At 47.5% G+C, this 27,157-nt stretch overlaps 7 protein-coding genes across 8 annotated transcripts; 2 read left to right on the forward strand and 5 right to left on the reverse strand.

Moving 5' to 3' along the window:
* Positions 1–11,150: 11,150 nt before the first annotated feature.
* LOC9640458 (pentatricopeptide repeat-containing protein At4g21065) lies at positions 11,151–12,687 on the reverse strand. The gene is made up of 2 exons (XM_002972032.2): positions 12,141–12,687; positions 11,151–11,974 (listed from the first exon to the last, which is right to left on the reverse strand). The coding sequence occupies exons 1-2, from the start codon at positions 12,685–12,687 to the stop codon at positions 11,151–11,153; spliced, it is 1,371 nt and encodes a 456-aa protein (XP_002972078.2).
* LOC112346951 lies at positions 12,651–13,075 on the reverse strand. Its single transcript, XM_024676991.1, has 2 exons — positions 12,942–13,075; positions 12,651–12,884 (listed from the first exon to the last, which is right to left on the reverse strand). Exons 1-2 carry the CDS (start codon positions 13,030–13,032, stop codon positions 12,724–12,726), a joined length of 252 nt encoding a protein of 83 aa, XP_024532759.1. The 5' UTR covers positions 13,033–13,075; the 3' UTR covers positions 12,651–12,723.
* A 619-nt stretch (positions 13,076–13,694) lies between these two features.
* Positions 13,695–17,256, forward strand: LOC9640722. Its single transcript, XM_024676947.1, has 6 exons — positions 13,695–14,039; positions 14,132–14,201; positions 14,268–14,389; positions 14,468–15,443; positions 15,957–16,284; positions 16,973–17,256. The coding sequence occupies exons 1-6, from the start codon at positions 13,793–13,795 to the stop codon at positions 17,141–17,143; spliced, it is 1,914 nt and encodes a 637-aa protein (XP_024532715.1). The 5' UTR covers positions 13,695–13,792; the 3' UTR covers positions 17,144–17,256.
* A 1,139-nt stretch (positions 17,257–18,395) lies between these two features.
* LOC9640459 (photosystem II core complex proteins psbY, chloroplastic) lies at positions 18,396–19,667 on the reverse strand. The gene is made up of 2 exons (XM_024676724.1): positions 19,450–19,667; positions 18,396–19,330 (listed from the first exon to the last, which is right to left on the reverse strand). Exon 2 carries the CDS (start codon positions 19,323–19,325, stop codon positions 18,504–18,506), a length of 822 nt encoding a protein of 273 aa, XP_024532492.1. The 5' UTR covers positions 19,326–19,330; positions 19,450–19,667; the 3' UTR covers positions 18,396–18,503.
* On the forward strand, positions 19,593–20,999 carry LOC9640723 (40S ribosomal protein S17). 2 transcript variants are annotated; one of them, XM_002971825.2, is made up of 5 exons: positions 19,604–19,672; positions 19,729–19,890; positions 19,952–20,077; positions 20,130–20,195; positions 20,269–20,408. In XM_002971825.2, exons 1-5 carry the CDS (start codon positions 19,670–19,672, stop codon positions 20,350–20,352), a joined length of 441 nt encoding a protein of 146 aa, XP_002971871.1. In that variant the 5' UTR covers positions 19,604–19,669; the 3' UTR covers positions 20,353–20,408. The 2 variants fall into 2 exon arrangements, with proteins under 2 accessions (XP_024532491.1, XP_002971871.1); XM_024676723.1 differs by having other exon boundaries at positions 19,593–19,672; positions 20,130–20,999.
* Positions 21,000–21,999: 1,000 nt separating this feature from the next.
* On the reverse strand, positions 22,000–24,583 carry LOC9640462 (ubiquitin carboxyl-terminal hydrolase 25). The gene is made up of 8 exons (XM_002972034.2): positions 24,070–24,583; positions 23,562–23,997; positions 23,429–23,504; positions 23,284–23,376; positions 23,149–23,235; positions 22,461–23,092; positions 22,311–22,409; positions 22,000–22,257 (listed from the first exon to the last, which is right to left on the reverse strand). The coding sequence occupies exons 1-8, from the start codon at positions 24,242–24,244 to the stop codon at positions 22,143–22,145; spliced, it is 1,713 nt and encodes a 570-aa protein (XP_002972080.2). The 5' UTR covers positions 24,245–24,583; the 3' UTR covers positions 22,000–22,142.
* Positions 24,584–24,612: 29 nt separating this feature from the next.
* On the reverse strand, positions 24,613–25,609 carry LOC9640724 (riboflavin synthase). Its single transcript, XM_002972035.2, has one exon. The coding sequence runs from the start codon at positions 25,551–25,553 to the stop codon at positions 24,687–24,689; it is 867 nt and encodes a 288-aa protein (XP_002972081.2). The 5' UTR covers positions 25,554–25,609; the 3' UTR covers positions 24,613–24,686.
* Between the last annotated feature and the right edge of the window lie 1,548 nt (positions 25,610–27,157).

The raw sequence follows: 27,157 nt of genomic DNA on the forward strand, positions 1-27,157 counted from the left end.
GGAGTGGATCGAGGATGATCACTAATGGATGGATGGCCCAATCTTTAAGAGATGGGATTGTGATGCAAGTGGTGTTAAACCACCGGTGTGACCAAGGTGAAGGGGCATGGCCTTAGCATAACAGGCTGATATGTCGATGGTACCTTGGGGTGTCGGTCATGAGATCAAACACGTGGAGCACTTGGACCAAGTGCAAAGGTTGAGTGGCAGGGGTGCTATTCTCAAGGCTAGCAAGCCCAAGTCCAAAATAGGACTTATGGAGGTTGTGAGTGAGACTCCTCCAAGTGGTCGAAAGTCGATGGTTAAGTGACTAAAATAAAATGGAAAAATTAATCGGTTGCTCAATAAGAGGTAAAGTTTCTTGGGCATATGGTGGGCAAGGACGGGCTCAAGATGGACCCTGAGAACATCCAAACGATCCAGAAATGAGAGCAACCATCAAATGTACATGAGTTGAGGGTATTTCTGGAGCTATACAACTACTACCAAAAGTTTATCAAACACTATTCAAAAGTAACCCTACCCTTAATGGACCAAACAAATAAAATGTCAAAGCCATGACTAAGGCTAGTGGGGGCTTGTTACAAAGCATCCCAATTTCAGATCATCCATGGAAATGTCTTACAATGGACTTCATCACAGGACTCCCCCCAAGTGAGGGTTTTGATGTGATACCTGTAGTGGTGGATTGATTTTCAAAAATGGCACATTTCATACCCACCACAACGGAAGTGGATGCGGAAGGTGTGGCAAAGCTGTTCTTTGAACAAATAGTTTAAGTGTAGGGAAGGCCAGAAGAGATTTGTAAGCTCCTAAATTTGGACTTCCCAGGAGGTCACCCAACCCAGTATTATTCAAACCCAAGGACGTTTAACCCCAAATATCCCAAAACCCTTAACCAATTGAAAAAGGGGGTGCACTCTTGTTCATGGGCCCTTTCCCTCTATATTTGAACCCATAGATCGTCTCTCGAGTCATTCCCTTTGGTTACTTACAAGATTATCTCAAATCGAGATAAGATCTTCACCAGTAGTTTCTGGAGAACTCTCTTAGAAGAATATCACACCAAGTTAAAATTCAGCACAGCCTATCACCCACAGATAGCTATTGGGTATTAAGTCAAGTTTGATGGCAATAACACTTCTTGACAGGTGGACAAACGAAAAGGGTGAATTAGGCAGTTGTAGGATTATTTGCAATGCTATGTCTTAGGAGACTAAATCGATTGGGTAAGTCATTTGGGACTTACAGAAATATGCTATAACAACTCACCACATTTGAGTATTGAGGTGAGTCCATAGGAAGTCATCAATGGGCAAGCTATTGAAGGTTCTGTGGAACTTGGCATGGCCGAGTATCATGGAAAGTTACCCGTGGTAGAGGTGTTCACAGCAGAAAGACTCAATATTTGGAATCTAGTGAGGGATTCTTTGGAATGGGCTCAATAAAAACAAACCAAGTATGTGAACCAAAAACATCGGGATGTAAAGTTCCAACCTGGGGAGAAGGTGTGGCTAAACACCAAGAACCTAAGGGTACCAAGTTGGATCAGCCGAAAGTTGACCCAAAGGTAAAAATGCATGTATTCCCAGAATTGAACTAATCTTGAGTTCCTTAAACAGGTTCATGGGGCCTTACGAGATTGAGGCACAAATCGGTAAGTGGCTTACTGCCTCTAACTTCCTCGAGAGATGGGGAGGATGCACCCAATGTTCCATGTGAACTTACTCAAGTCGTACTTTGAGGATCCGCTTCACAAGGACCAAGTAAAACCTTTACCTGAGGTTATCCAAGGGGAAGAAAAATACGAAGTTGAGGCCATCTTTAATGCGTGCAAGAGCAAATGACAAGGATGCGACATGAGGGAGTTCTATATGAAGTGGAAAGGATTTCCACACTGCAAAGCAACATAGGAACCATAGGAGAACCTAGTGAACGCATGAGATCTAGTGAAGGAATTTCTGCAAGGCAGAACTCTATATACTTATGCAAAGTTCAATTAAAGTATCAATTTGTGAAGTTGAGCAATGGCATATGTTGGGACACGAAGGCACGTCAAAAGTAAGGTAATTAGCATAGATTAGCTAGGTCAACTAGGCATATGGAACCAAACCTGACTCCTCGTGAGGATGTCGAATCCATAAACGTATTCTATGGAGGTTGGGTTCGAATCCCAACCCCCTAGTAAAGCAAAGCTGGGTTCAAGTCCCAACCCCATACTAGAGCATGGTGAGATGAGGGGTATAGGGACACTTATACTCCGTTGTCATGGGCTCTTGGCCAAGGACGCTAACTTAGGCACACCGCTAAGTGGGGGATGCCTTTGGAGATATGGTCAACAAGTCATAAGATTAAAAAGAGATGTTTGATGTGGGCATTGAACTTCTTCAATGGGTGGTGAAGTTGTAAGGAACAAACTCCCCAAGGTGTCGAAGGCTAAAGGATCCCCGAAGGCATAACTAAAATGATAAAAAGTTCATCAGATGAGACTAAATCTGAGATCGAGTCCGAGACCAACTTGAAGACCAAGTTTGAGACCAAATCCGAGATCGAGTCCGAGACCAACTCTAAGACCAAGTTCGAAACCTAGTCTAAGACCAAATTCAAAACCAAGTTTGAGATCCAATATTGGGTCCAAGACCGAGTCTGAGATCAAGTTCGAGACCAAGTCCAAAGTCAAGTTCAAAATCAAGTCCGAGACCGAGTCCAAATACTAATATAGATCATGGGGTGAAAGCCCAAAGCGTCTGTCTCTCTCCCAAGAGGGGGGGTTGTAGGGGGTTCCAAAAGTATAGTAGGGATAGTGAGGTCTAGGAAACAATCTTGAAGGAACTTTCCAATGGTGTTTCCAAATTGACTTGAGGTTGAGACTGGGGCCAAGGGGCCTTGGGTGGGAGTGAGCATGGACTTGGGTGGGGCTGGAGCGGCCACCCAAGGAAGTGCTCAAGAGTAGCTCCCACTTCCAGAAGGGAAACTGACTGTAGTGCTCCCAGCTCTTGTGGAGTGGTGCCCCACTTGAGTACCTTGTTGTCGCAAATGTGACTTTGGGTATCGAAAGATACTTGTCAGCCAGTCCTTACAGACACTCTTTCCTTATTGCCATGATGGCAGAAGGTTAGTATTACTGGTTTCCTTTATTAGCCCCTCTTGTCCAAGTGTTAGTAAACTAGACTTAGTATCTGTACTTGGCTAAATGAGCATAAGGAAGGAATTCCTAAGTGTCTATTTAGCCAAGCATACTTGGTCTGGCTTGTTAGTTCTCTTTTGCTCTGTCTTGCATTGACGTGGCAAAAACCCTCCCATATTGAGACTAGTCCCTCAATATCGCTAGATGATAGTTACTATATTTACCAAACACCCTCGTTATCATGCCCTTTGTGTTAGTCTCATTTCAGTCTCAAATACTATTTATGGAAAGTGTCTAAATTCACTCATTTAGCATATTTACGGAATGTAGAGATCAGTTTGAACACAATAGTGTTCATCCCGTATCCAAATTCACAATCTAAAAACATTCCATATTTAGTAAGTTTCAACCTTGTCCTAGAGACTAACTCCTGAGGGAGGCTTGGGGTGAAAGGGGGCTATGGGGGTTTCCAAATGTATAATAGAGATAGTGGTTGGAATGCATATCCAACCACTAGAGACATTAGTTTGGCTCCCACTAGGCTGTGTCGCTCCTTGTTTTGTGTCCGGCTTGGGTCTAAGCCCAAGCTCCATCTGACACCATTTTGCGTGCAAGTGCTAGATATGGGGAACTAATGCTCATGGGATTGTACTAGACCTTCGTTTCGTAATGGAATGGGCTTGGAGTTTGGCTCCAAATTCAGATGCGCTACATTTAGTATCAAATAAATTGTCTCAGTGATTCTTATCCAACTTTTGTCGAATTTTCTAACTCAAGTTGTATACACAGAGACTTTTCTAGTAGATCTAAAGCGACCAGTGTAGGATTAGTTGGATTGCACCATTCGGTAAGAACGTTGTATGCATGTTCAATTACTAATAGAGGCATGCATACAACTAGTGGGATGGTGAAAAGGAACTGTGCTGATGAAACTAAAACCTCTAGACGGGCGAATCAAGAGGAGGAAACTCCTATTAGAGATGCTGCGGAAGAGGCTGAGGCTGAGTCAAAAGAGGAAGAGCTAGATGCTACAGCACTACAGCATATGGCTCAAGAAGTCCAAATCAAGAATTTGCGAAGAGAGATTCGCAAATTGAAAAAGGAAAACAAGAAGAGGAAGAAAGAAGTTGAGGCAGCTAAACTAATTAAACCTAAGCAACCGGACTCTTCTTCAAGTTCTAAAGATGATGAAGTTCTACAACCACCCCCAATTGCATAAGTTCAAAGTTTCAAGCTTCCGAAACCACCCAATTTCAGAGGCACCCAATCTTCCAAAACCTAATAGTCCTACGTCTATGATATAGAAAACTATTTCATAGCGGCAAATGTAGATGATCGTACGAAAGTTGTGTGCACGCAATCTTTTCTCACTGATCATGCCAAAACTTGGTGGCACCAAGTGTGTGCTAAAAAAGGGCAGAATAGAAGCTGGACCAAGATGTAGTCTTCTATCCATAAGGAATACTTGCCGAATGATCTTGGTCTGAGACTTCACGTGGAGCTGTGGTGGTTAAAGCAGCAAGGGGACCTCATGCATTACGTTAATGTGTTTACTAAGAAGTGCATTACAATTGCAAATATGAGTGACTAAGATGCTCGAAATTATTTCCTGGAGGGTTTAAGTTCACTTTCTCGCAATGAGATTTTGAAGTTTAAGCCAAAGATGTACCTGGAGTGTAAGGAGGCAACGTAGTAAGTTGCCTTTAGTCACTCACTCATGGAACAATATCAGCAGCTGTATGCTGGTACCTCAGACATGAATAAAAATTCTGGGAATAAACAAAGTGATTGGAAACAGAGGGTGAAAGGCAAGTTCCACTCTGGAGGCTCACAAGCAATGGTTAACAAAGGTGGTGGTGGTTGGAGACCACTAGCAGCTTCTTCTGGTCCTAAGCCCTCTGTTCCTCCTCCTGGTGGGTACAAGCAGTAGTAACCTGCAAAACTTGCTTCTAGCAGAACGGGTAGTGTGGGTCATTGCTTCCATTGTGAAGAGTCAGGACATAAGTCCTCAGAATGTCCCAACAAGCATAAGACAAAGCCTATGTTAATGTTATGAGGGAAGATGGTGGTGGTGAAGCTGAATGGGTTGACAAGTTGATCAATACAAACTATGAGAAAGAGGAGGTGAGTTACTTTCATTGTTTTCCTCAAGTTTTTCTCGCAGTCAATGCAAACACTGATCTGTTAATGTATCTAGTAAGCTTTATTCATGGACACCAAATCCGAGTGATGATTGACACGAGAGCTACACATAGCATGATATCTGAAGACTTAGTTAATTTGTTAAGATTTGATGCTGAGCAAATTATCACCTATGCACTTCTAGTTTGCGGAAGGTGGGCAAGTAGCCAAAAACTTTATGAGTGATGTTTCAATAAAAATATTCAAGTGGACTTGATAGTGTTGAAGATACCAAATTTTCAAATGGTGTTTGGTATAGATTTCTTCAATAAATATGTTAAAGGGATTTATGGTGCTAGACAAAGTCATATCACATTGAAGCCAAAAGGACGTCCTGATGTGTCCTTTCAGTTGCAAAAGCACTCCTCAAAGGATTGGGATGCTAAGCTCCTAACTACAAGAGCTGCTCAAAAAGCAACTAAGAAGGGATGTCTAACCTTTTGGGTTCAAGTGATGGAAGCTGAGGGTATTGGTGACTCAGTTCGAATTAGTGATGGAGTTGATCTTATACCAAAGAAAATATTGGAATTGTTAGCAAGGAATTAGGATATCTTCCCAAAAGATATGCCGCTAGAGCTACCTCCTAACCATGAGGTTGATTATCGGATTGAGGTTATTTTGGGTTCTAAACCACTTATGAAAGCTCTATATCAATTGAACATCAAGGAGATGGCTGAACTCAAGAAGCAACTCACAAAGCTTCTTGACAAAGGTTATATCTAACCAAGCAAGTTACCTTATGGAGCATCAATCCTTTTTGTTATGAAAAAGGATGGAACCATGAGGATGTGTATTGACTATCGAGCACTTAACTAGATCATAGTAAAAACTGGTTATCCTTTGCCTCACATTGATGACTTGTTTGACCAACTCTTAAAGGCCAAGTATTTTACGTGACTTGATTTGTAGTCCAAGTATCATCAGATACAGGTAGCATATCAGGATGTGGAGAAGACAACCTTTAAGGCTCGGTATGGATCTTATGAGTTCCTTGTCATGCCGTTTGGGTTATACAATGCTCTAGCAATGTTCAGCACTATGATGAATGGAATATTCAGAGATTATTTGGATGAATTTGTTGTCCTATATATCAACAATGTTCTAGTCTTTAGTGAAATGTTGGAGGATCATTTAAAACACTTGGAACTGGTGTTTCAGAAGTTGCGTGAACACAAACTGTATGCTAAGGAAAGTAAATGCGCTTTTGGACAATTGCGCATAAACTTTCTTGGACATATAGTCGGTGGTGGCGTAATTGAGGTAGATCCAAAGAATGTGGAAGCGGTGAAGTCCTGGGAAGTCCCAACCATTGTATCAAATGTTCTTTCCTTTCTCGGTTTGGTGGGATACTATCCTAAGTTTGTCCACAATTTTGCAAAAATTGCTCTTCTGTTGACTGAGTTGACGAAGAGTAGTATTCCGTTTCATTGGACACCAGCTTGTTAGTGTGCTTTTGTACGGTTGAAAGAGATCTTGACTACAGTTCTTGTTCTCAAGATCCCAGATCTTGATAAATGGAACTGAGTTGTTATACTCAGTTCTGGGCAATATTGGCAATTAGTTTGGATTGGTTAGAGGATGTTCGGGCTTCATATGGAAGTATAGAGTTGTCAAAGCAGAACCCTGGTAGCGAAGCAGCAAAAGTTGCTAGTCAAACCAATGTGAAGCTTCACTACTCAGTTCGGGATGGACTTATATTCTATAAGCAAGAAAAGTTGTATCTTCCCTCTAAGGATCTACAGTAGTTGTTTCTGTGGGAACATCATGATATTCCAACAACAAGACATGGTGGCAAGCGAAAGACTTTGGCTTCATTGAAAAAAGGATTTTTTTGGTTTGGTATGGAAGGTGATGTAGCGGACTATATCCGTTCCTACCTTATATGCTAGCATGTAAGTGTAGAACTTAGAAATAGGCTAGAAAGTTGTAGTGCATTTGAGCACCAGCATGGCCATTTCAAAGTGTGACATTTGATTTCGTCACTTGTTTGCCAAAGTCTGAAGGTTATGATACCTTGATGGTGGTTGTGGATTGATTGTCAAAGATTGCACACTTCATTCCAACTGTGGAAATAGTAAATGCGAAACAAGCAGCAAAGCTTTTTTTCCATGAAATCGTGTGGGTTTGTGGTCTTCTTGAAGAGATGATCTTGGATAAAGATTCGAGATTTACAAGGAAGTTTTGGGGCACACTATTCAAGTTGTTTGGTACCAAGTTGAAATTTAGTATGACTTATCATCCTCAAACTGATGGGCAAACTGAATGCGTGAATGCTCAAGTTGAGGATTATCTGCGGTACTATGTTGCTGCAGACCAACACAACTGGGTTGAGCATTTGGATATAGCAAAAATTTGTTATAACAACACATTTCATAATGCTATTGGCTGTTCTCCATAGGAGATGCTGCAAGGGAATGTTCGTGGGGTCCCTCAATAGATTGTTGTACCAAAACCAATGTCCAAAGTGGTTAGTTCTGGCCATTGAGACTTATGTGGAGCAACTACGCCAAGGTTAGTCTAGAGATATTGAGGTGATGGGCAAAGCTCAGGATAGGTATCGACGTGATAAGGATTAACATCGTCAGCATCTATCCTATCAAGTGGGGAATCATGTATGCCTATCTTCACGAAACATGAATATTAAAGGATCTTGATCTCGAAAGCTATTATTGAGATATGTTAGACCCTATCGGGTGTTGAGGTGCATTGGTAATGTATCTTATCAATTGGATCTTCTTGCAGAGATGTCCAATGTTCATAATGTATTTCATGCCAATCTCTTGGCTCCTTATACTATAGATGATGCACGTCAAGTGGAGATTCGTCCACCATTGGAAGTTGTGGAATTTGAACCTGAATATGAGGTGAAAGCTATTTTGGGTACTCACTAGCTTAAAAATGCCTAATGTCGAGAGTATTTAGTTAACTGGAAAGGTTACCCATCTTGTGAATCAACTTAGGAGCCTTTTAGGAATCTTACATATGCTCGTGAGCTTGTCATGGAGTATGAGAATCGTAATAAAAACTAGTTTTGTAACTCTTGTAATAAATCTTGCAAATCAATAAAGTAATCTATTTTTATAAATTAAACATTTCATTTCTCTCATTCGTTAGTACTTGGGTCAGTTTTGGCAAGTTGATTTCGGCACTTCAGTGCATGGGTCCAATCCATAACCATGGGGATAACTATTAACACTTGCTTTGCTCGATGAAGATTTATTAGTGATAGGCTTACTTTATTGAATGGTGTTGTGGAGGATTGTATCCTTAAACTTTTATCATTTTTCCATGTTAACATGTTAATTCTACCTATGTCAGTATCCTTTTGTTGCATTTAGTCTGCAGTGCTTGATTTTATTAAGTCTTAGACGTGGTGAATCACTCCTTGATGATATGTTATTTGTAATTGAGTATTATTGAAGAATTAATCTTAGATACTAACTAAAGTATCTCAGATTTTGGTTAGCTTAGTTGCTAAAGAGGGGGCGGTTCGAAAGGTATAATAAGGATAGTGGGTAGGTTGGGCATGGTTAACTAACTTGAGGTAGAGTTTAGCTCACATTTACATGTTTATCTTTGTTTTACATTTGGTTTGGGTTTAAGCCCAAATTCCACACCATGCTAGCTCCATATCTTCACATTAAGCTATTGGTATGCTAAAATAGCACCAAACTTCATTTAGCTTCGTTTTGTGTGCTAGTTTTGACATGAGGATGTTGGATGTTTTAGGACTATTCTAAGTTGTTCTATGCTCTTGTCCCTTCGCTCTTTGGGCTATACACTTGGAAGTTATTCCATGCTCTAGTACTTCACTCTGGGCTCTATGCTTAGAGTAGACTCCATTCTTCTTTAATGGCCTAAGGCCTACACTTCGGTTTTGCCTCTATTGTCCTTGGACATGTGGCATATGGCATATATAACATGTGACACATGGCACATAAAGGGTTTAGGTTGCATTTTGTGGTTATCTTATGGTACATCACCATAGGATAAAGGGTAAAAATCACATGTGCTATAGTTTTCCAAAGTTTCTACTAGTTTATGCAATTAAATCACTTATTCCCCATCCTTGTATAAACCCCTTGCCCCACAAGGGCAAAGAGGGGGGGCATTTGTGAAGACCATTAGAACATTTTCTCATGTTTGAGCAAATGTTGGGAGAGTGTCCTTCATTCCCCCAACACCTACTAGTGGCAGTACAATGGCTCTAAGTTTATAAGTGAGCATCCTATAGCTGGCTAGTGGCAATGCAATAGCTTTGCAATAATGATCTTGAATCTAAGAGTGGTTTTGAGGAGATATATCTTCAAAGTATTCTTTTTAAAGGATTGAGAGAGTTTGAGGGAAAATTCTAAAACATGAGAGAGTGGTTCACAACTTGCTTGTAATAACATAATGGTTCTAAGTTGATGTGATAAAAAAAAGAGTGTTCTTAGTCTCTTTTTTAAAAAGGTGTATTAGGTAACTATGCCTTGTCTGGCACTTTAGAGCCCCCACCCTATTAGTTTTAGAGTGGCTTGTGGCTAGCTAGTGAAAACACAGCAGCCACAAGTCATCCCATCCCCTCTAAACACACTTCATCATTCTCTCTTGTACTCCTGTGCAATGCAATAAGGCATTGGGCCTTCTAGCTCAACCAATTTGTCCTTTGGGCCAATAGGTGAGTTGAGTAGCTTTGGTTTTGCTTAACCCCCTTCTTCTGTGTTTCTTGAAGGATTTACCCAAGTGGGCTATGTGGTAGATTTGGGATATTCCATGGATGACAATTTGGCATACCTAGTTGATACAACCATATGCAAGAGATTCTAAGATCTCGAGAATAGAGCTGGAGAATAAAGTGGGAAGCAACAAAACAAAGGTTAAACTAGGCCTCACCTATCAAGATATTTGAGTTTAATAGCATTTCTTGGAGTGTGCTTTAGAGTAGAGAGTGTTTTATTACTTACAACCATCTTGGGTCTAGCTTAGATTGGAGTATGCTTACATATGTTCTGTGGATCTAGGTTCTTTTATTTGAACAAACAAAGATGTTTCTATCAATGTCCCAAAGTAAGTAAGTATGTTTGGAGATTTTGTGTTGGCATATGCAATGTGTTGCAAAGTCATGATTTTTTCATGTTACAAGGCTGCCACTAGCAAGTAAAGAGTAACTAGGCTAGATGCACATGCCTGTTTGGTTTTGAAGCTGCTATTAGCAAGTAGAAAGTAACTGGGCTGTGTTGGCAGAAGATCAAATAAGCATCACTAGGCTGAAGTGACATATCTTTGAGTGACAAGTTTGTTTATTATGACTTCTAGGGTGGTACAATCACTTGGTGTGCTAGGGACATACTAATGTTGGTGCTGGGCTGCTTCTTTCTGGTTGTCTTTGGAGTGCTTTGAGATGTTAGCTTCTCATGGAAATAGGGAAAAATAGTCTCCTTGGTCTTTGTCTAGTTGGAGATGGCTGCAGTCTCTTATAAGAACTTGTGAACCTAACTTGGGCTATATCACAACACTTTTTATCCTCAATGTCTTAGAGAAAAGCAATCCCATTGCAGAACTTCAACTCTGAAGTGTAGTCACCAAGAACTTCTTGTTGATGTTTTCAATTTTTAATGAGCTTGGTTTAGATTTCCCGTGTGCCATAGTCGAGAATCTCTCACTAGTGACCGGAGATCTTGATCAGAAAGCCCATGAACTGGGAGAACTCATAGAGACGTGCCAAGCATCCGTTTCAGGAGGGATTAGATGGAAATCTCTTGGTGCTCTCCAGCTTGGAGGACGACTTTGGCGTGAATCTTAGCGCTGATCACTGGGGAGGATTGGGCAGATCAAAATCGCCAAGCCTGCTTAAGAAAAATTACCGTGAAGAATCTAATAGAATGTAGCTCCCGACCGCGCCGGGATCCAGCTCAAACACGCGCTCGGCCGCACGATTGGCTCGATCGAAATCACCATGAACTCTACACGCCGCGAGCAGCGTGTTCCAGGTCAGGAAATCTGGCTCGAACGGCATCACATTGATCACCTCCTCGGCCTCGCGGACCCTCCCAGTCCGGCCCAGGAGGTCGATCGCGCACACGTAATGCACGATCGCAGGGGCTAATGAGTAGTCCTGCTCGATCCCGGCGAGGCACTGCCACCCGTCCTCGATCATCCCGGCGTGGTTGCAAGCGTAGAGCATCCCAACGATGCTCACTCCATCCGGCGCCACGCCCTCGAGCACCATCGCGCGAAAGATCTCCACCGCCTTCCTGCCAAATCCATTGTGCGCGTAGGCCGTCGCCATGGCCGTCCAGGAGACGATCGTCCTCGACCAGGAGCTCATCCCCTCGAAAATCTCGCGCGCGCTCTCGATCTCTCCACACCGCCCATAGAGATTCACCACCGCGTTCTTGACGATCACGTTGCTCCACACAGCGGGGCGGAGGAGGAGATCGCCGTGGAGCGCTCGGCCCTGGGCGATGGCGGTGGTGGCAGCGCACGCGTCCAGGAAGCTCACGAATGTCATCTCGTTGGCCTCCACGCCCTCGAGATCCATCGCCGTGAACGCAGCCATCGCCTTCTTGCTCTCTCCGTTCTGGCAATGCCCGGTAACCATTGTCGTCCATGCCACCACGTCGCGCTCGGGCATCCTGTCAAACAGCTCCTTTGCTTTAAGCATTTGCCCATTCTGGGCATTTGCTGCGATCATCACGTTCCAAGACACCAAGTTCCTTTCCGGCATTCTCTCAAACAGATCACTCGCCTGATCAAGCAAGCCATTCTGTGCGTAGCACGAGACAATTGACGTCCACACGACCGTATTTTTCGATTCTATCCTTTCGAAGAGATCTCTACTGCTGGAAACATCGCCAGTGCGGGTAAATGCTGCGATCATCACGACCCAAGACGTCGCGCTTGTGGATCCGAGCTCCTCCATCCGCGCAAATAACTCCCTGGCCTCGCCGAGCCTCGATGGATTCTCTGCCAAGGCTGCCAGCATCGTGTTCCACGAGACCACATCCTTCTCGGGCATCGCCGCGAAGAGTGCCCTGGCCGAGTCCAAGTGCCCGTTTTGCGAGAGCGCGGCGAGCGTGATGTTCCAGGAGAAGACATTCGGCCTGTCCAAGGCGCGGAACACCGCCAGAGCTTGATCGATCTCTCCACACCTGCCAAACATCTCGATCGCGAGATTGCTGAGGTAGAGGCTCCGGCGGAGGTGCTCGCTGGCGAGAATCCGGGCGTGGGCTCTCCGCCCACGCGCCAAATCCCTCGAATTCCCGCATTTTCTGAGGAGAGCCGCGAAGAACTCCCGATTCTCCTCGCCCCGCGGCCTTGTACCGACGCTGTTCTTCCAGGAAAACTCGCGATCCGCGGGTTTTTGGGCGAAACGAGCAGCAGGATCCGACTGCCATGTCAACATTTCTTACAAGAACTCGAGGCTCACAGCTCTAGAAAATCCTGGGAAGGGACTCGACTGGCCTGTTCTTGTTGATCCGGAGAAGCTCCGCCTTCTTCTTCTCCAGAGCGGCCTCCGTGCGATACTCCCACGCCACGAGCTCGTTGATGGCGTAGGCGCCGATCCCCATGAACAGGACGTGCTCCCATGGATCTGCGAGCACGAGAGAAAACTATCACCGCCTAGAATCGATCGCTCGCTAGGGCTTACGGCGCATCAGTGGAAGCTTTCGCATGCCGTTGCAGTAGAGCTGAATCGCCAGGCCCAGCACGGCGCCCGCTACCGTCGGCGTCGACACCATAGCTCCGCTCCAATTTCGCCCTAGCTCGATAAACCCTAACTCTGTAAATTTCTTTGGTAAAAAGGTTTAACGTAGTAGTATAGGATAAATACGCGAAGAAGAAAGGGGGCATGTGCTTTCGAACTAACGACTGACAACTATACAGAGTACGTACGTATAAAGTGACAAGCTACACGTTCGTGGCTCACGAGCCATGACCCCAAAGTACCACAAGCATTCTTTACTACTTAGCGATCACCGTGAATGATACTTTTATTCCTCCCCCCTTCCTTTGCCTTTGATCTTTCCATGTGATCAAACGTTTTGATTGACAGGCGGGAATGAACTGTAAACACCACGCATCGGGTAAATTATTTTTAATGGCGGCCTCCCCATGGAGCGGAGATAACGAGATTCGTTGAAAACTACCAAGGTGGTAAGAAAAATATTCCCGTTCAAACCATGGGGATTGCTAGATTGTGTGTGATTGAGCGGGCCATGTGACCCAAAACCATATAAATATACAAGTAAATGCGCATAGAATGTGGGCATACGTCCGTGGACGGTGGGATTGCCGTTGGATCGGTGCGTGCCGGAGTTGCGTCGCACGTGGCACGATCGCCGTCCCAGATATGGCTAGTTTAACGGTAGGCGCTTAAGCTTGGTTAAGCCCTACTGTCCTCTTCTTTGTCCCCTTTCTCTATTCTCTCAGAGCTTTGTTTGTCCAGATGATCGGCGCCTTCCTCGGATCGCCTCCTCCACCTCCACTCTCGTGTAGATTATGCGACGAGCGATGCCACAGATGGGGGAGATGACGATGGCGAGGTCGGATCGAGCGGGGCAGCACAGCGCCGAGCAGAAATCTTCATCGATCAAGAATCATGCGGCGGCAGCGGCGGCGGCAGGGGCGCTATCACCGCCGATGATGAGCAAGGCGCAGGTTGTGTATTACCTCTGTCGCGGCGGCAAGATCGAGCCGCCACACATGATCGAGGTGCCGCATTCGCACGACGGCCTTCGCCTTCGAGGTAATCGCTCTTGTTTCGTGGAAATCTTTGGCAGGAACCAGAGAAATCTCCCATGATTCCCTCGGTATCTGACTTGATTCGTGATGTTTCAGATGTGAAGCACCGGTTGACGATATTGCGCGGCGGCGGCATGCCAAACATGTTCTCCTGGTCGTGTAAGAGGTATCGAGAAATCAATGTATGTGAATACATCCGCTCATGATTCTTGTGTGCTGTTCTTCTGGCCAGGATGTACAAGAGCACTTACATATGGCAGGATGTTTGCGACGATGACTCCTTGACTCCAGCATCGGGAGGAGAATACGTTCTCAAGGGATCCGAATATTTCATGGAAAGCAACAACAACCAAGGTCCATCACCGAAATCTCTCCCTTGTCTCCACTTTCTTCGTGGATCTTACTGTTTTATTGTCGTTTTGGCGGTCACAGAAAAGCCACTGAAATTCGGAACCGGCCAGGAAGTTCTCCAGAGAAAATTCCGAGGGGCCGAGACATGGCTCAAGGCCTCGTCGGGTTCATTGAGCCCAAAGGAGTATGCTGCCGCTGGAAGCATCCCAGAGAAAATGCCGGAGAATTGCAGCAGCGTGAGCGTCCAAGCAGTGACCAGCCAGCTGGGGAGTCTCGGTTTGGATCATCATAATGGAAAACGCCACGCCCCCGAGGCATCCTCCGGCTCGGACGAGTGTAGCAGCACAAAAAGAGCAAATGGCGGTGGTGGTTTCTCACACGAAGACTCCGGAATGCACGACATCAAGGTGTGTGAGGTCTCAAGGCCGCATACCGGGGCACCGTCCATCGACCATGCTTGCACCGTCGCCACACAGACGGAGGAGAATAGCTACGTTTACTGCCCACCCGACTATAAGTCGTCGGGGAGCTCCACTCCGACGTGCTTTGGGAACGAGAGACGGCATCCCGAGCAACTCGTTCCCAGCGTTACTCCGGTTGGCAAAGGTCCCTCCAAGCACGAGGGTGGGAAATTGAAGAGACGGTTTGGAAGGCAGCAGGCCGAGGGGAAAGGGGCCAGTCCCAAAGTCAAGATGAAGCACAGCGCGGCGTCTTGCGTGTTCCTCCACATCCTCTCCTACTGCGGAGGGGTGGACACCAAGATGCAGAGCAGGGCTCCCACGGAGATCACGTCCTCTGAGTACTCATTTGACGGTGGTATATGCAGGGCCGAGAACAAGATGGTGATGACGAGCCAGAACAGGTCCCCGCAGCAGTACTCGATGGAGCTCCATGGGGGTCACCACCACCACCATCATCAGCTCCCATACCAAGGGATGGACAACAACAGGAGCGGTCCTTTGATCCCCTACAGCTCGGAGTACTTTGACGTCAAGGAAACAGTGAGCCCGCTCCAATCATCGCCGCTCCAGGCGAAGTCATCGAAAGCCGCCAGCAGGTGCTCTTCTTTTTCTAGCAAGTAGCACAGCATTCTTTTTTTCTTGTAATGGAGTTCACTAACATTTGACAAGTTTGTTGTTTGAGCTAAAGGTCCACCTAGAAGAGAGCTGCTGCTCGCGACGACTCGGTCCTTCGTATGGGGGATTGATCGGTGTGCACATGCTTGATTGTTTACGAGTTGCAAGGCGGGCATTCTTTGGCATTGTCTCGGTTTGTTTTTTAAGTGGGGCGTTGGGTGAGTGAGAGGGTGGAGGCTGGCTGATTTTTTTCTCTTCTTCTTGTGAGACGCAATTGCTGCCTCGCTGCTGCTGCTACTGCTGTGCTTGTGTTCAGTGTGTTAGCTGGCTGGGATTTTGGCTGGAGTGGGCTTGGTTTGGTTGGTGTCTGCTGGACCCGTGTTTGGCTTCTGCAGCGTGACAGACAGGGATTTGTGCATGGCTGCTTGCTCTGCTTCCTCTTTTGCTGATTGCCTGAAAAGCATAAAATACTGTCTGATATTTCCAGATTTCAGCAACTCGGATGAAGACGTGGTGGTGCTCCAAGAGGAAGCAACAGATGAAGAGAGTGGTGGCGAAGGCGATCCCAAGGCGGATGTGGAGAAGGAGCCTTGTGCTCGTCGTCGTCGTCCTCGTGCTGCTGCTGGAAGTGCTGCTGGTGGCGACCTTTTGCGAAGTGGTGGTGGTGCAGAGGTTGAGAAGGAATGGCTGTGGTCAAGATGTAGCAGTGCTGGGTACGACCGAGGTGCACCACAAGTGACAGCAGCAGCAGCAGAAAATCTACGTCCTTGGAACAGGAACCTAAGGCTTTCCAAGAGGAGATTCTTCCGACACTGGTGGCAAGTAAGTAGCTTCTCCTTTTACTCTGTGCCTTTCTTTACTCTTCATCTTTTATGGTGCTTTCCTGCCTTCTCGCTTTTGGAGTGACTGCGTCTGGCTGTGGTGCTGTGTGTGGGGAGAGGGAGAATTACTAGTTGCTCTCTGGAGCAGGGAGAAGAATTTTTGGGTTGTAGGAGTGGTCACTTTCTGGTGTGTCTTTTATTGCTTGTTTATATATCTTTGCACAGCACAGCGGCCATGCTCGTTCTAGATGGTGTTTCCATGCTCTGTGCATTGCTTTCTCTCTGCTGGGTCCAGGTCGCCAGTGAATGAGTGAATGAATGAGTGAGCCCCCTCCCTGGTGTGCTGGTGCTGTTAAGTTAATGCATTGTGTCCCAGGTCCTGGTAGCCTGCCTGCTTGCCTGCTAAAAGGACCTATTCTTTGAAAAACTTTGGTTGACAATCAAAGTTTCAGGTTGCTCTAAAAATGGTTTTAAGTACCATGAGTAGGGGAGTTTGACTATAGCTGTGCCTGTACTACATGCTGATGATGCTATGCTTCCTCCCAACAAGTCAAGTCTTCTCTCATTCCAGTCACTGCTTTTCTTAATCGTAGCTGGGACGCTAGATCATGAGCCATAGAAGTCCTTTCTTTTTGAGAAGGTCACCCCATTTAAGCATTTTCTTATCTTGTGTGCCTCGCCTGTGGCAGGCGATGTTTGAGAGTGTTCAGGCCAAGGCTGTGCTGACCAGAACACGGACATGGCCACGGGACAAGCAACGAAAGCAGCAGCAGCAGCAGCAGCGGCAGATAAGTGGTACTAGTAAACATTTCTGGGCTGGGAAATGGAGAAGATCACGGACTCGCGCTCTTGGCTGCTAGCTTTCGCCCGGCAGGCCCGCGGTTGATCTCTGACAGTACCACGTACTTCTTTGTTTATCATGTTATATAAGACTCATGGTTGTGTTGTGTGCACTATCACGAACTCCATCGTAGATTCTTTGGCTTGTGCCGTTGGAAGCCGTTTTTGACAAACGATTGCTTCGCCATTAACGATGATAAGAGCTTTATTAGTACTCATACATGACAGTTTACGCAGTGAGCAGTCGGACAATCTTTTTATTTGCCGTTTGCAGCAAATGCCCCTAAAGGGCAAGTTTAACCGGACAGTGCAGGCAGAAATAAGCCTAGCCACTTCCAAAGCTCCGAGGCCGTGTGTGTACCGAGATCCGGGTTTGCATAGAGCAGAGACGGAGGCAAGCACTATGCAATGGCTCCGCGTGCTCTATGCTCGCGCTCTCGCGCCTCGGCCGCGTTCCACATCGGGGCATTTTCTCCGTCCATCACATCCCACAGCCCAAGAAACATGAGCCACGCTCTGACGCGTCTCTCAAACAGGTTGTGGTCTCACATCGAAGGTGGGCTGCTGCACTCCGCAAAGATTATCTACAAAACAGTCCTGGAAGTAAAGAACAATTTATCTTGGTAAATCCAATGAATCAAGCACAGGGGATTTCGAGATTCACAGGGTCTGTATTTAAAGCGGACGCTCTCGAAGAAATCTCTTTCGTTTCATCTTCTCGTACGTCTTTGTCTATCATGTTCCATAAGGCTCAGTATCACGATCTTAATAGCTCAAAACTCCGTCGAGGATTCCTTGGCTTGTGCTGTTGGACGCTACGGTTTGCAATCAAGAGCAGAAAATCACGCCACAGAATCCTTGTCTTTTCCGGTTACAGCAAATGCCTCCAAATGGCAAGATTGCATCTGTCCGTCGTCTTTCAACTCAAATCCAAAGCCGGAAATCTCTCGAAGAAGTCTCGTTCGTTTCGCCACGGTTTTATATCAAGACTCGTGGTTGTGACCAATTCTTGTCTTTGTGATTTAAAAATCACAATTTTTCAACTCGAGCTCGAACAATTTTTGGACATAATCCTCCAGTTCTAGGTTTTGAATATTCCAAAGCTCCGAGGCAGTGCATTTTACCGAGATCTGAAAGAGCTGAGACGGAGACAAGCACAATGCAATGGCTTCTGCTCGCGGAAACTCCTTGGAGGCGTTTCTCAAAGTCATCGTAGTCTCCTCCATTGCAAATAGGCTGTTTCACTCCACAAAGTTGATCTAAACAGCCACATATCAATCAGGAGGGTTTTTCCTTTGTTACATATGCCCTATTTTATACATGTTTATATTTTTAAAGCGAACGCTCTCGAAGAAATCTCTTTCGTTTCGCCTCGATCGATCACTTGGATTTCATGTTGTTGAGCTGGTTCAGTGCCGGCTTCAAGATGTTGAAGAGCACCCATCCAATCGCGGGAAGAATCACCAGCAGCAGCAGCAGTCCCCGGTTGTCGCTCTCGGCGATGCTCGCGATCTCCTGCGCCGCCGCGGCCTCCGTCTCGGGCGCGCCACCCAGCCCCGCCGCCGCCGCCGCCGCTCCAATGCCAATCGCCCCGATCACCCCCTTGGACGCCTTCATCCGATCGAACTGATTCAATGCCGGCCGGAGGATGTTGTAGAGCACCCATCCGATCGCTGGGACGAGAACGCCCAGCACGGCCAGGCCCCGGGAATCGCTCTCCGCGAGCTCGGCGATCTCCCTGGCGGCGGCGGCGGCGGCGTGAGGCGGAGTGGAAGCTGCTAGTGCTGCCATGGCGCCCAGGCCGCCCAATCCAATCGCCACCCCCTTGGCGTTCTTCATCCTCTCGAATTGGTTGAGCCCCGGGCGGAGGATGTTGAAGAGCACCCATCCCACCGCCGGGACGAGAGGGACGAGCAGCGCCAATCCCCTGGAATCGCTGTCCGCCCCGGCCGCGAGCTCCGCCACCGCTTGCTGTGCCGCGCTCGCGGACTCTACGCTGGCCAGCGCCGCGAACACCGCCCCCGCGAGCGCATTGTAGCCAATTCCACTCTCCAGCTCCTCCTTGGCGAGCTTGGACGAGATTATGGCTGTGGTGTGGAGAGCCGCGCGCGCGTGCTGTGGACGAATCCGGAGGCCTGATCCGAGGAATTGTCTCTGGAGCACTGCGGTGGAGGTGCCAGTCACGGCGGTCGCCATTGCCATAGATTCTGGAGCACACGCACAGCGTCAGTGGATGAAATGTCGCCAAGAACACCTAGATTACGAGCTCTAGAGCCACAATCTAGCATACATTGCGATCCAGAGGCAAGGATTTCGAGCCACAGACCTTTGATCCAACCCTCGCCGCTGCCTCGAGCGCCTTGATCTTCCTCCTCTCGAATGGATGACGCAAAGGCTTCCAACCAATCGAAAATGTACACGTGGCTTGTGCGTATCCTTGTTCCTTGGGATATTCTCCTTGCTAGGGTTTTGGTGGCTAGGGTTAGGGTTCTTGGAGAAGCTACTACTGCGGCGCGCGCGCTCTCGCTGATCTTGCAAGAGCAAGCATGGTGAGTGTCTGGTTGCTGGGAGATTTGTGGCGTGACTGTGCGAAATCTCTGTCCAGGGGCGCGTTAGAACCAAGACTGTGAAGAAGGCATCGAGGGTCATCATCGAGAGGTACTACTCTCGGATGACCCTGGATTTCCAGACCAACAAGAAGATCGCCGAGGAAGTAGCGATCATCCCGTCCAAGCGCCTGCGCAACAAGATCGCTGGATTCGCCACTGTAAGAAATCCTCACAAAGATCTAAAGCTTCTTATCGTTTCTTCTCTTGCTTGCTTCGCAGCATTTGATGAGGAGGATCCAAAAGGGGCCAGTGCGCGGCATCTCGCTCAAGCTCCAGGAGGAGGAGCGCGAGCGCCGTATGGATTTCGTGCCCGAGGAGTCGGAAATCAAGACCGACGTGATCGAGGTATAAGGTTGCATTTCCATCGATTCTAGCTTCTAACTCTCCTCTCTCTCAGGTTGACAAGGAGACGCAAGATCTTCTCCACTCTCTGGGCATGGGAACGCTCCCTGGAGTTGTCCAAGTAAGCTTTTCCTTCGATCTCTTCGTTTTTTCTTCGATCTTTTGGTTTTCTCAAACGATCGATTCATTCGTAGGCTGCCACCACCGGCGGCGCGGGCGCTACCGCCGCTCCGGGAGGATTCTACTACCAACAGAACCAGGGAAACAAGCGAGCTTGAAAATCTCATGTAAAACCTCGCAAGAAAGAATTTTGGGGACTCCATTTTCGAGTGTTCGCAGCTTGGGGTTTATCTAGGGCTTTAGGAATCATCCACCATGGCGGCCATGGCGATCGCGCCCACGACCGCGATGGCCAAGGGCGGCCCCTCCACATTCGCGGCGCCCAAGAGGAAGCTGAGCGCCAAGGAGCTCTCCCGGACCATCTTCCGCCGCAAGCCCATGGAGCAGATCTACGCGATTCGGGTGGAGCGCGGCGCGAGCGAGCGGCGGCTCGAGGAGCTGGGCGTGGCGGATTGGTCGCGCTGGAAATCGGGCGAGTGCGGCTATCTCTGGGATTGGATCGTGGACGAGTGGGTCTACATTGTGAGCGGCAGCCTGCTCGTCCGCCCCGTCAATAGCGATCTCAGCGGCGAGTACTTCGCGGGCGATCTGGTGAGGTTTCCCAAGTGGTTTGACGCGCAGCTCTTCTTCCGGGGGGATTACGAGCAGCGCTACCGGTTCGTGGCTTATGGCGACAACGAGCTGGACTGACGGATATTCGCTGGAATCTTTCAAGAGCCCTAATCTTAACTCCCGCCGTCTAGTGTTTTAAGTTTAAAAAAGTGTTGCTCTAATTTCCAGTGAAGTCAAAGAAGCTTTTCTTGTCTACTATGTACGCAAGGAATGCTCCACTGTAGCTCAGACAGCGATACATCAACAACGCTGGCCCTCTCTCTCTCACTCTCTCTCTCTCTGTGTCTCTGTGGCTTTTCTTGGATCCAGAAACAGCGAAAGGTCTGCTATGCGCAGCGAGCAGCATCCAAACGACAGAGCTTCTTACTTGGTTCTCGTGCTGGGATTGATGCTCTGGACCCAAGTAAGTCCCGTGAAGTCGAAGTCTCACGCTCCGGAGCTCGAGGTTCTGAATGAGGCCGGGAGCAGTCGCGGGAACCGGAGCTTTGTCGAGAACATGGGCGATGCCGGGGCCAAGAGTGTGCTCAAGCAGGCACTGAGATTCACCACCAGACTGCTCCAAGTGAGCTCCTCGGGCAGGAGAAAGATTGTTCTGGTTATTAGCACGCTGCCCGTGGGGGAGACTGCGAGCACCACCACCATCGACAACATGTCAGTCATTGAGATCAGCCAGCAGCACCTGGGGGAGTTTCAGGGAGACGTTACCCGAGAGATCGAGGGGCTCATCTACGAGCAGATGACCAATGCTTGGATCAACGGTATTGGTGCCGCTCCTCCGGGACTCTTGACGGGCATCGCAAAGTTCGTGCGCCTGAAAGCCGGCCTCCCACCGGACAACCAGTTCGAGCCGGATGAGTTCGTGACCGGCACCAAAGGCCCCTGGGACGTTGGCTCGTATGCCACGGCACACTTCCTCGTGTACCTGGAAGACTCGTTTCAGTCCGACTTCGTAGCTTTGATCAACAGGAAAATGGCAGACGGGTGGAATGAGAGCTTTACCTGGCAAATACTTGGCTTGAGCGTTGAGAAGTTGTGGCATGAATGGTCCATGGCTCCACATCCTTCTCCTGTAGATTCCTTCGTCATCGGAGGTGTACTCTCCACTGCCGTGGTTGCGAATGTTTCTAGTATCTGTCTTCTTGTTTTGTTTAACTTGGAACTTTCAGATAGATAGACCCTGTCTGTAAATGTTGTTCAAGACCCCAGAGAGGATGTAAGTAAGAGAAAGAGCTTCGAAAGAAGATACCGTTCCATAACTCGGCTCACATTTCCAGTCCTGATCTCTATCTATATCCCCTACAAAACTTAATAGCTCGGTAGGATAGCACCAAGACTCTCAAAAACTCCCACCTATGAAATTCTTAGTCATGTAAAAACTTTGTAGAAGGCTCACGAGATGCTCCTTCACCGACTCAGGGAGTTGACGGCGCAGCTCTTCACGCATTTTGTCCCTGCACGTACCAAAAGTTAGCACTGTTTTGTTACTATCAATAGTTTTGCTCACCTTGCCTCGGGGTCATCTCTGCGGCATCGCTTTGTGGACCGTCTAACCTCATCACACCAGCCCGACTGTTTCAAAATTTCCCGGCCTTCATTCTCCAGCCTAAGAGCAAACAAACGTGGGAGTCAGAAAAGAAGCACGTTTCATAGTTACCTTAGTTTTAGCGCTTCGAAATCTGCGGAGGCCTTAAAATCGTGCAAACGAGCTTCAATGTCCCTTTGTCTTTTCTGTGGCACGGAAACTTTGGAACCTGCCGACTCGCTTGCACGTGCTGCATCATTTTCCCTTGGCGGTGATGGAGGGACTGCCGGTTGGATCTCCTCGCTAACACCGTTTTCGGATGACTTGGTGTCCTTAGCTTGTGCCGACTTTACAGAGTTTTCGAGAGGAGTTGACTTTGAAGCTGACATTGTGGCCGACGATATCGCCGCAGGCGGCTTGCTCTCCGGCTTGTCTACAGGAGTTTTGGGGTCAATCAGCTTCAATACTTCCTCTGCTACGGATATCGGCTTGAGGGCAGTAGACTTCTCTCGCTTCGCAAATGAAAATGTAACTTTCGGCTGGCCATTCTTCGCCGATGAGCAAGAAGCATTGGGGCTGAGCACGACGGGATCAGGCGTTGGAGGTGGTGAAGGCGTAGAGGAGGCGGAAGAAAGACCGTCTTTCATAATTTTGGAAGAATCCCGGACGTAGAAAAGTATATAGACTCTCTCCGACAATACAGTCGCGCTGGAGGCGGCTGAAACGAAAGAATCGTTACAGCAATACCATTGTCCTCGAGGGTCCTGGAAAGCGTATAAGTAAGAAAACACTACTTTATGACGTAGGAAAACACAAATACCTTGACATAAGCATAATAATGCCCACCATATTGCGAGAATCCAGAATGGACTACTACAGCATACAGAGAATAATCGGGATGCACATCCTGGAAAGAACTATATCACGATAAATTATTAGAATTCAAAGAGCTTACCGGACTATTTTTTGACATGTGGCTTCGAAGCTTCAGCTCTTCTTCAAACTCTACGTGGGTATCAATTTTGCCGCCCAGAAAATTCTCAAACCTCTGAAGAAGCAAGCGTTAGCATTTGGTAGAGAAATGGTTGCTGGGACAATACCTTCAACTGGATGACGAGAACATTAGGAGACTGATATATCGACAGCTGCTTCCTTGCGACTGAAAGCTTTTTACACCTGGAACGAAAAAGTAAGAGACGCTGAGGAAAATCATAATGTAAGAAAAATACTCACTTCTCACACTGATATTTATTGTTGCCGTCCAAAACCTCCGGCTGGAAGAAATTGCAGATGGCTTCCTTCAAGGTCTTAGTTCGTACGATGTCCAGGCTGAGGTCCATGACGCTGTCCAGCTTGCTAGACACTGCGTTGCACGACAAACACCAGATTTGGCTCTGCAAAAATCCTCCAAAAATCTCCTTCATCACGGTCTGGTCGGAGCTCTTCGAACCGCGTTTCTGGAGCCGCGCACAGGCGCTGTCGCATGCATCTATGGCGTATCTCAAAAGCTCGTGAGCGTCTTCCTGCCGTCCAGCCCGAAAATGTTTCGCAAACGTCTGGAGGTATTTGTATATCCGTTGCGGGGCATCGACCGGCACCTCAATATCGAACGACCGAGAAATCCTGTTCTCCAACATGCAAAACGGGCAGGCAGAGTTGGCTCCATCACCTACAAGAAGAGAAAAAAGAAAGAATCGATGAGAAAGAAAGGGCAAGTTACCACCCAGAGTCAAAAACTCACATTGCTTGGAATGTTGGCCCCGGAGGCAATAGTTCGCGAGCGGCGGAGTGTAAGTCAGGCACTGAAGTACGCTGTTCAAGTAGCAAGTGTTGCCGAGATTCTTAAACCCGAGCGGCTTGCACTTGCGCTTGTGATTTCCCTGCCAGCTGATGTCCAGTGACGGAATGACAGCCATCTAAACTCTCCAAGACCAAAAAATAAAACTTTTCCTATGCCGTTTCCATTTCTCCGAACAGGAAGAACCAAAAAAACCCAGAACAAAAATTCCCTCCACCTCCTCCCGTTGCAGTCTTGATTTCTAGACCGTAAGCTCCGGAAAAAATAAAGCCGCTACTGTCTGATTCGAGACTAGGGTCGTCTTCGTCTCTTCGCTTGCTCGCTCTCTCTCCCTCCCTCTTAACCTACATTACGCGATTCTACGCTGCGATTCTAGTCACTGGACATTCACCTGGAGGACCTAGCGGGCGTGGCGCCTCGCGTCGCCGAGCTGTGCTCTCTCCCGCTGCCGGACCACCACAAAACCTAATCTAAACACACCGGGGAAACGAATCGAACCACCGACCTCTTTATTATTCCATAAGCAAACTCCTAGTTCTTGGGCGAGTTCTTCCAGCGCTCTAGCTCCTGGCGGCCGGGACCGCGTATCCCTGGAGCATCCTCTCCACGTACTTGCCCAAGATGTCCACCTCCAAATTCACCCTGTTGCCCACGGCCTTGCCCGGGATCACCACCCTCTGCTGCGTGAATCCCACCAGCATGAAAGTGAAGGAGCTCTCCTCGTCGATCACATCCACCACCGTGAGGCTCGTCCCGTCCACCGCGATGTATCCCTTGGGGACGATGTACTTGAGGAGATCCGGGCTCGCCCTCACCTTGATCCACAGCGAATTCCCCTCAGGTTCCATGGAAACGATGGTGCCGGTGCCATCGACGTGCCCCTGGACGAAATGCCCGCCCATCCGCGAGCTGGGCTGCAGCGATCGCTCCAGATTCACCTGCGATCCCGTGGAGACCTCGCCCAGCGATGTTCTTCGCAGCGTCTCGGGCGACAGGCCGACCGTGAAGGCGCCCGCGTCGAAGGCCGTGACGGTGAGGCAGGTGCCATTCACGGCGATGCTGTCGCCCAGCTTCACGTCGTCCAGGACGATGCTCGCCTCCACGGTCATCTCACAGCCGCCATCGTCGCCCACGCTCACGCCGCGCACCCGGCCCATCTCCTCCACAATGCCCGTGAACATGGCCGTGATGGCGCGAGCCCTAGGCCTGTGCTGCTGCTTTCTTGCGCTCCTCCTCCCCAAGGCCGCCGATCGCCAGGGATTGCCGCCGCCGAGGCTACTGTGGATTGATGCCCTGGCGCAAGCTGCTGATAGATTCCACACTGCTGCTGTTGCTGCTGCTACTGCTACTCGACGCGGCGCTGGCGCCGATGCTAGCTGAGATCGCAAAGCGGATGAATTCGCTGCGGCGGGCGACGCGATCGACATCGCTGGGATCTCCTCCTATTCACCACCCATTGCCAGCCCTAGACGAAGAGCCCTAATTTCACGAAACTAAAATTCAGCGAAGAAGCCTAAAAATCCAGTTGTGAGATTTCTCAGCCCGCTGACCGCAGCAGGTGCCCTCGCATTCTTCCTTGCATTCTTTTAGTTCGTTCTTCCACGCGTGTATTTTGTTGCTCTCATTATTCTAGCTCCAGAGCTCTCGTCAGTTCTTCCGTCACTTCCTTAACGCAATAAACTGATTTGGCACACTCGAGTCCTTGAGAAAGAAGTTACTCTTGTTCATTTCATATACACAGTCCCAATAGCATCTAGCCAACATCTAATGTCTCATCCAAACTTAGACTCAAAACCTGAAGCTTGTTGCATCAGTGGTTCCGTTGTTATTCACTGTAGTCTATGTTGTGCGAGCCTTGATCGAGCATCAGGTGAGAGCAGAAAAAGGCAACAATTTCTCGAGTTTCAGAAGAGCTTATGCTATTCCCAGATTGCTTGCCAGGTTTAGATAGCTGATGGCTGATAAAAGAAGAAGCCAATGGGATGATACAACACAAAGATCTGTGAGGTTCGAAGAAGTCACTGAACAGCTCCTGGTTACGTTAAGCCACTGCGAGCGTGGTAAGGGACAAGGAGAAGCTTTTAAGCGTGACTCCACTAGCCTAGTCACACCCACAAGCTTACGAGAACGCAATGCACTCGGCACATCGCTCGGTGAAAAATTAAAAGGTGGCGAAGATGAGGAATGATGGAGACAGTATCTCTAGACAATCTCTTGTGCATTTTGAGCGATCTGGACAAGAGTCAAGAACCATACATACCGCCTTAAATTACAATAGCAATGCTTCTGATGGTCTGATGCGTGATTTACAGGTATAATTCTTGGTTTGAGTTCAGCCACTGAGACAAGTTTTCAAAACTATTAAGAGAAGAAAGACCATGCTCTAGCTCAGCTCCACTCTTATTTACATGAGATTGGCATAGGTGCGGCAAACAAATGCTGCTCGGATGAGTTTCCTGTTAGAGGTAAAGATGTTAGTAGTTTCTATATATTATTGAGATATAGAATTCTTCCTCCTGGTGTGTACATCTCTTTGCTACTTTCATGGTATTGGAGCAATTGGCTTTTTGATCATGGGCATAGCACTTTTTGGCCAAGTGGCCAATGACAAAACTTGATTGCAATCCTTCTTGCCATACTTATGAGACATTAAATGTGTTGGATGTTTGAGGTGTTCCATCAAGGCACTTAGCTGTGTAGAGGCGTTGAGAAATAAGCAACAGCAAGCAAAGTATAAAGCAAGTGGGAGATTGAGAGATTTCAGTAACCCATTTCAAAGTATAAGCAAGTGGGAGATTGAAAGATTTCAGTAACCCATTTCAAAAATTGGGTCAAGATTCAAGAACATTGCATAGTAGTTTTTTATAAGAATTTCTAACAATTAAGGATGTTTATGGAGATTCAAATGCCTAATGAAGTGGGGTCTAGCAATTCATAAATCCACAATTCTACTATTATATTTACATATAAATTTGTTTATTTTTATTTTTATTTGGCTAGCTCAAACTTAAATATCACCTCTGAAAATATT

Source organism: Selaginella moellendorffii, unplaced genomic scaffold, assembly GCF_000143415.4.
Source record: "Selaginella moellendorffii unplaced genomic scaffold, v1.0 SELMOscaffold_18, whole genome shotgun sequence".
In the NCBI taxonomy this organism is placed as follows: Eukaryota; Viridiplantae; Streptophyta; class Lycopodiopsida; order Selaginellales; family Selaginellaceae; genus Selaginella; species Selaginella moellendorffii.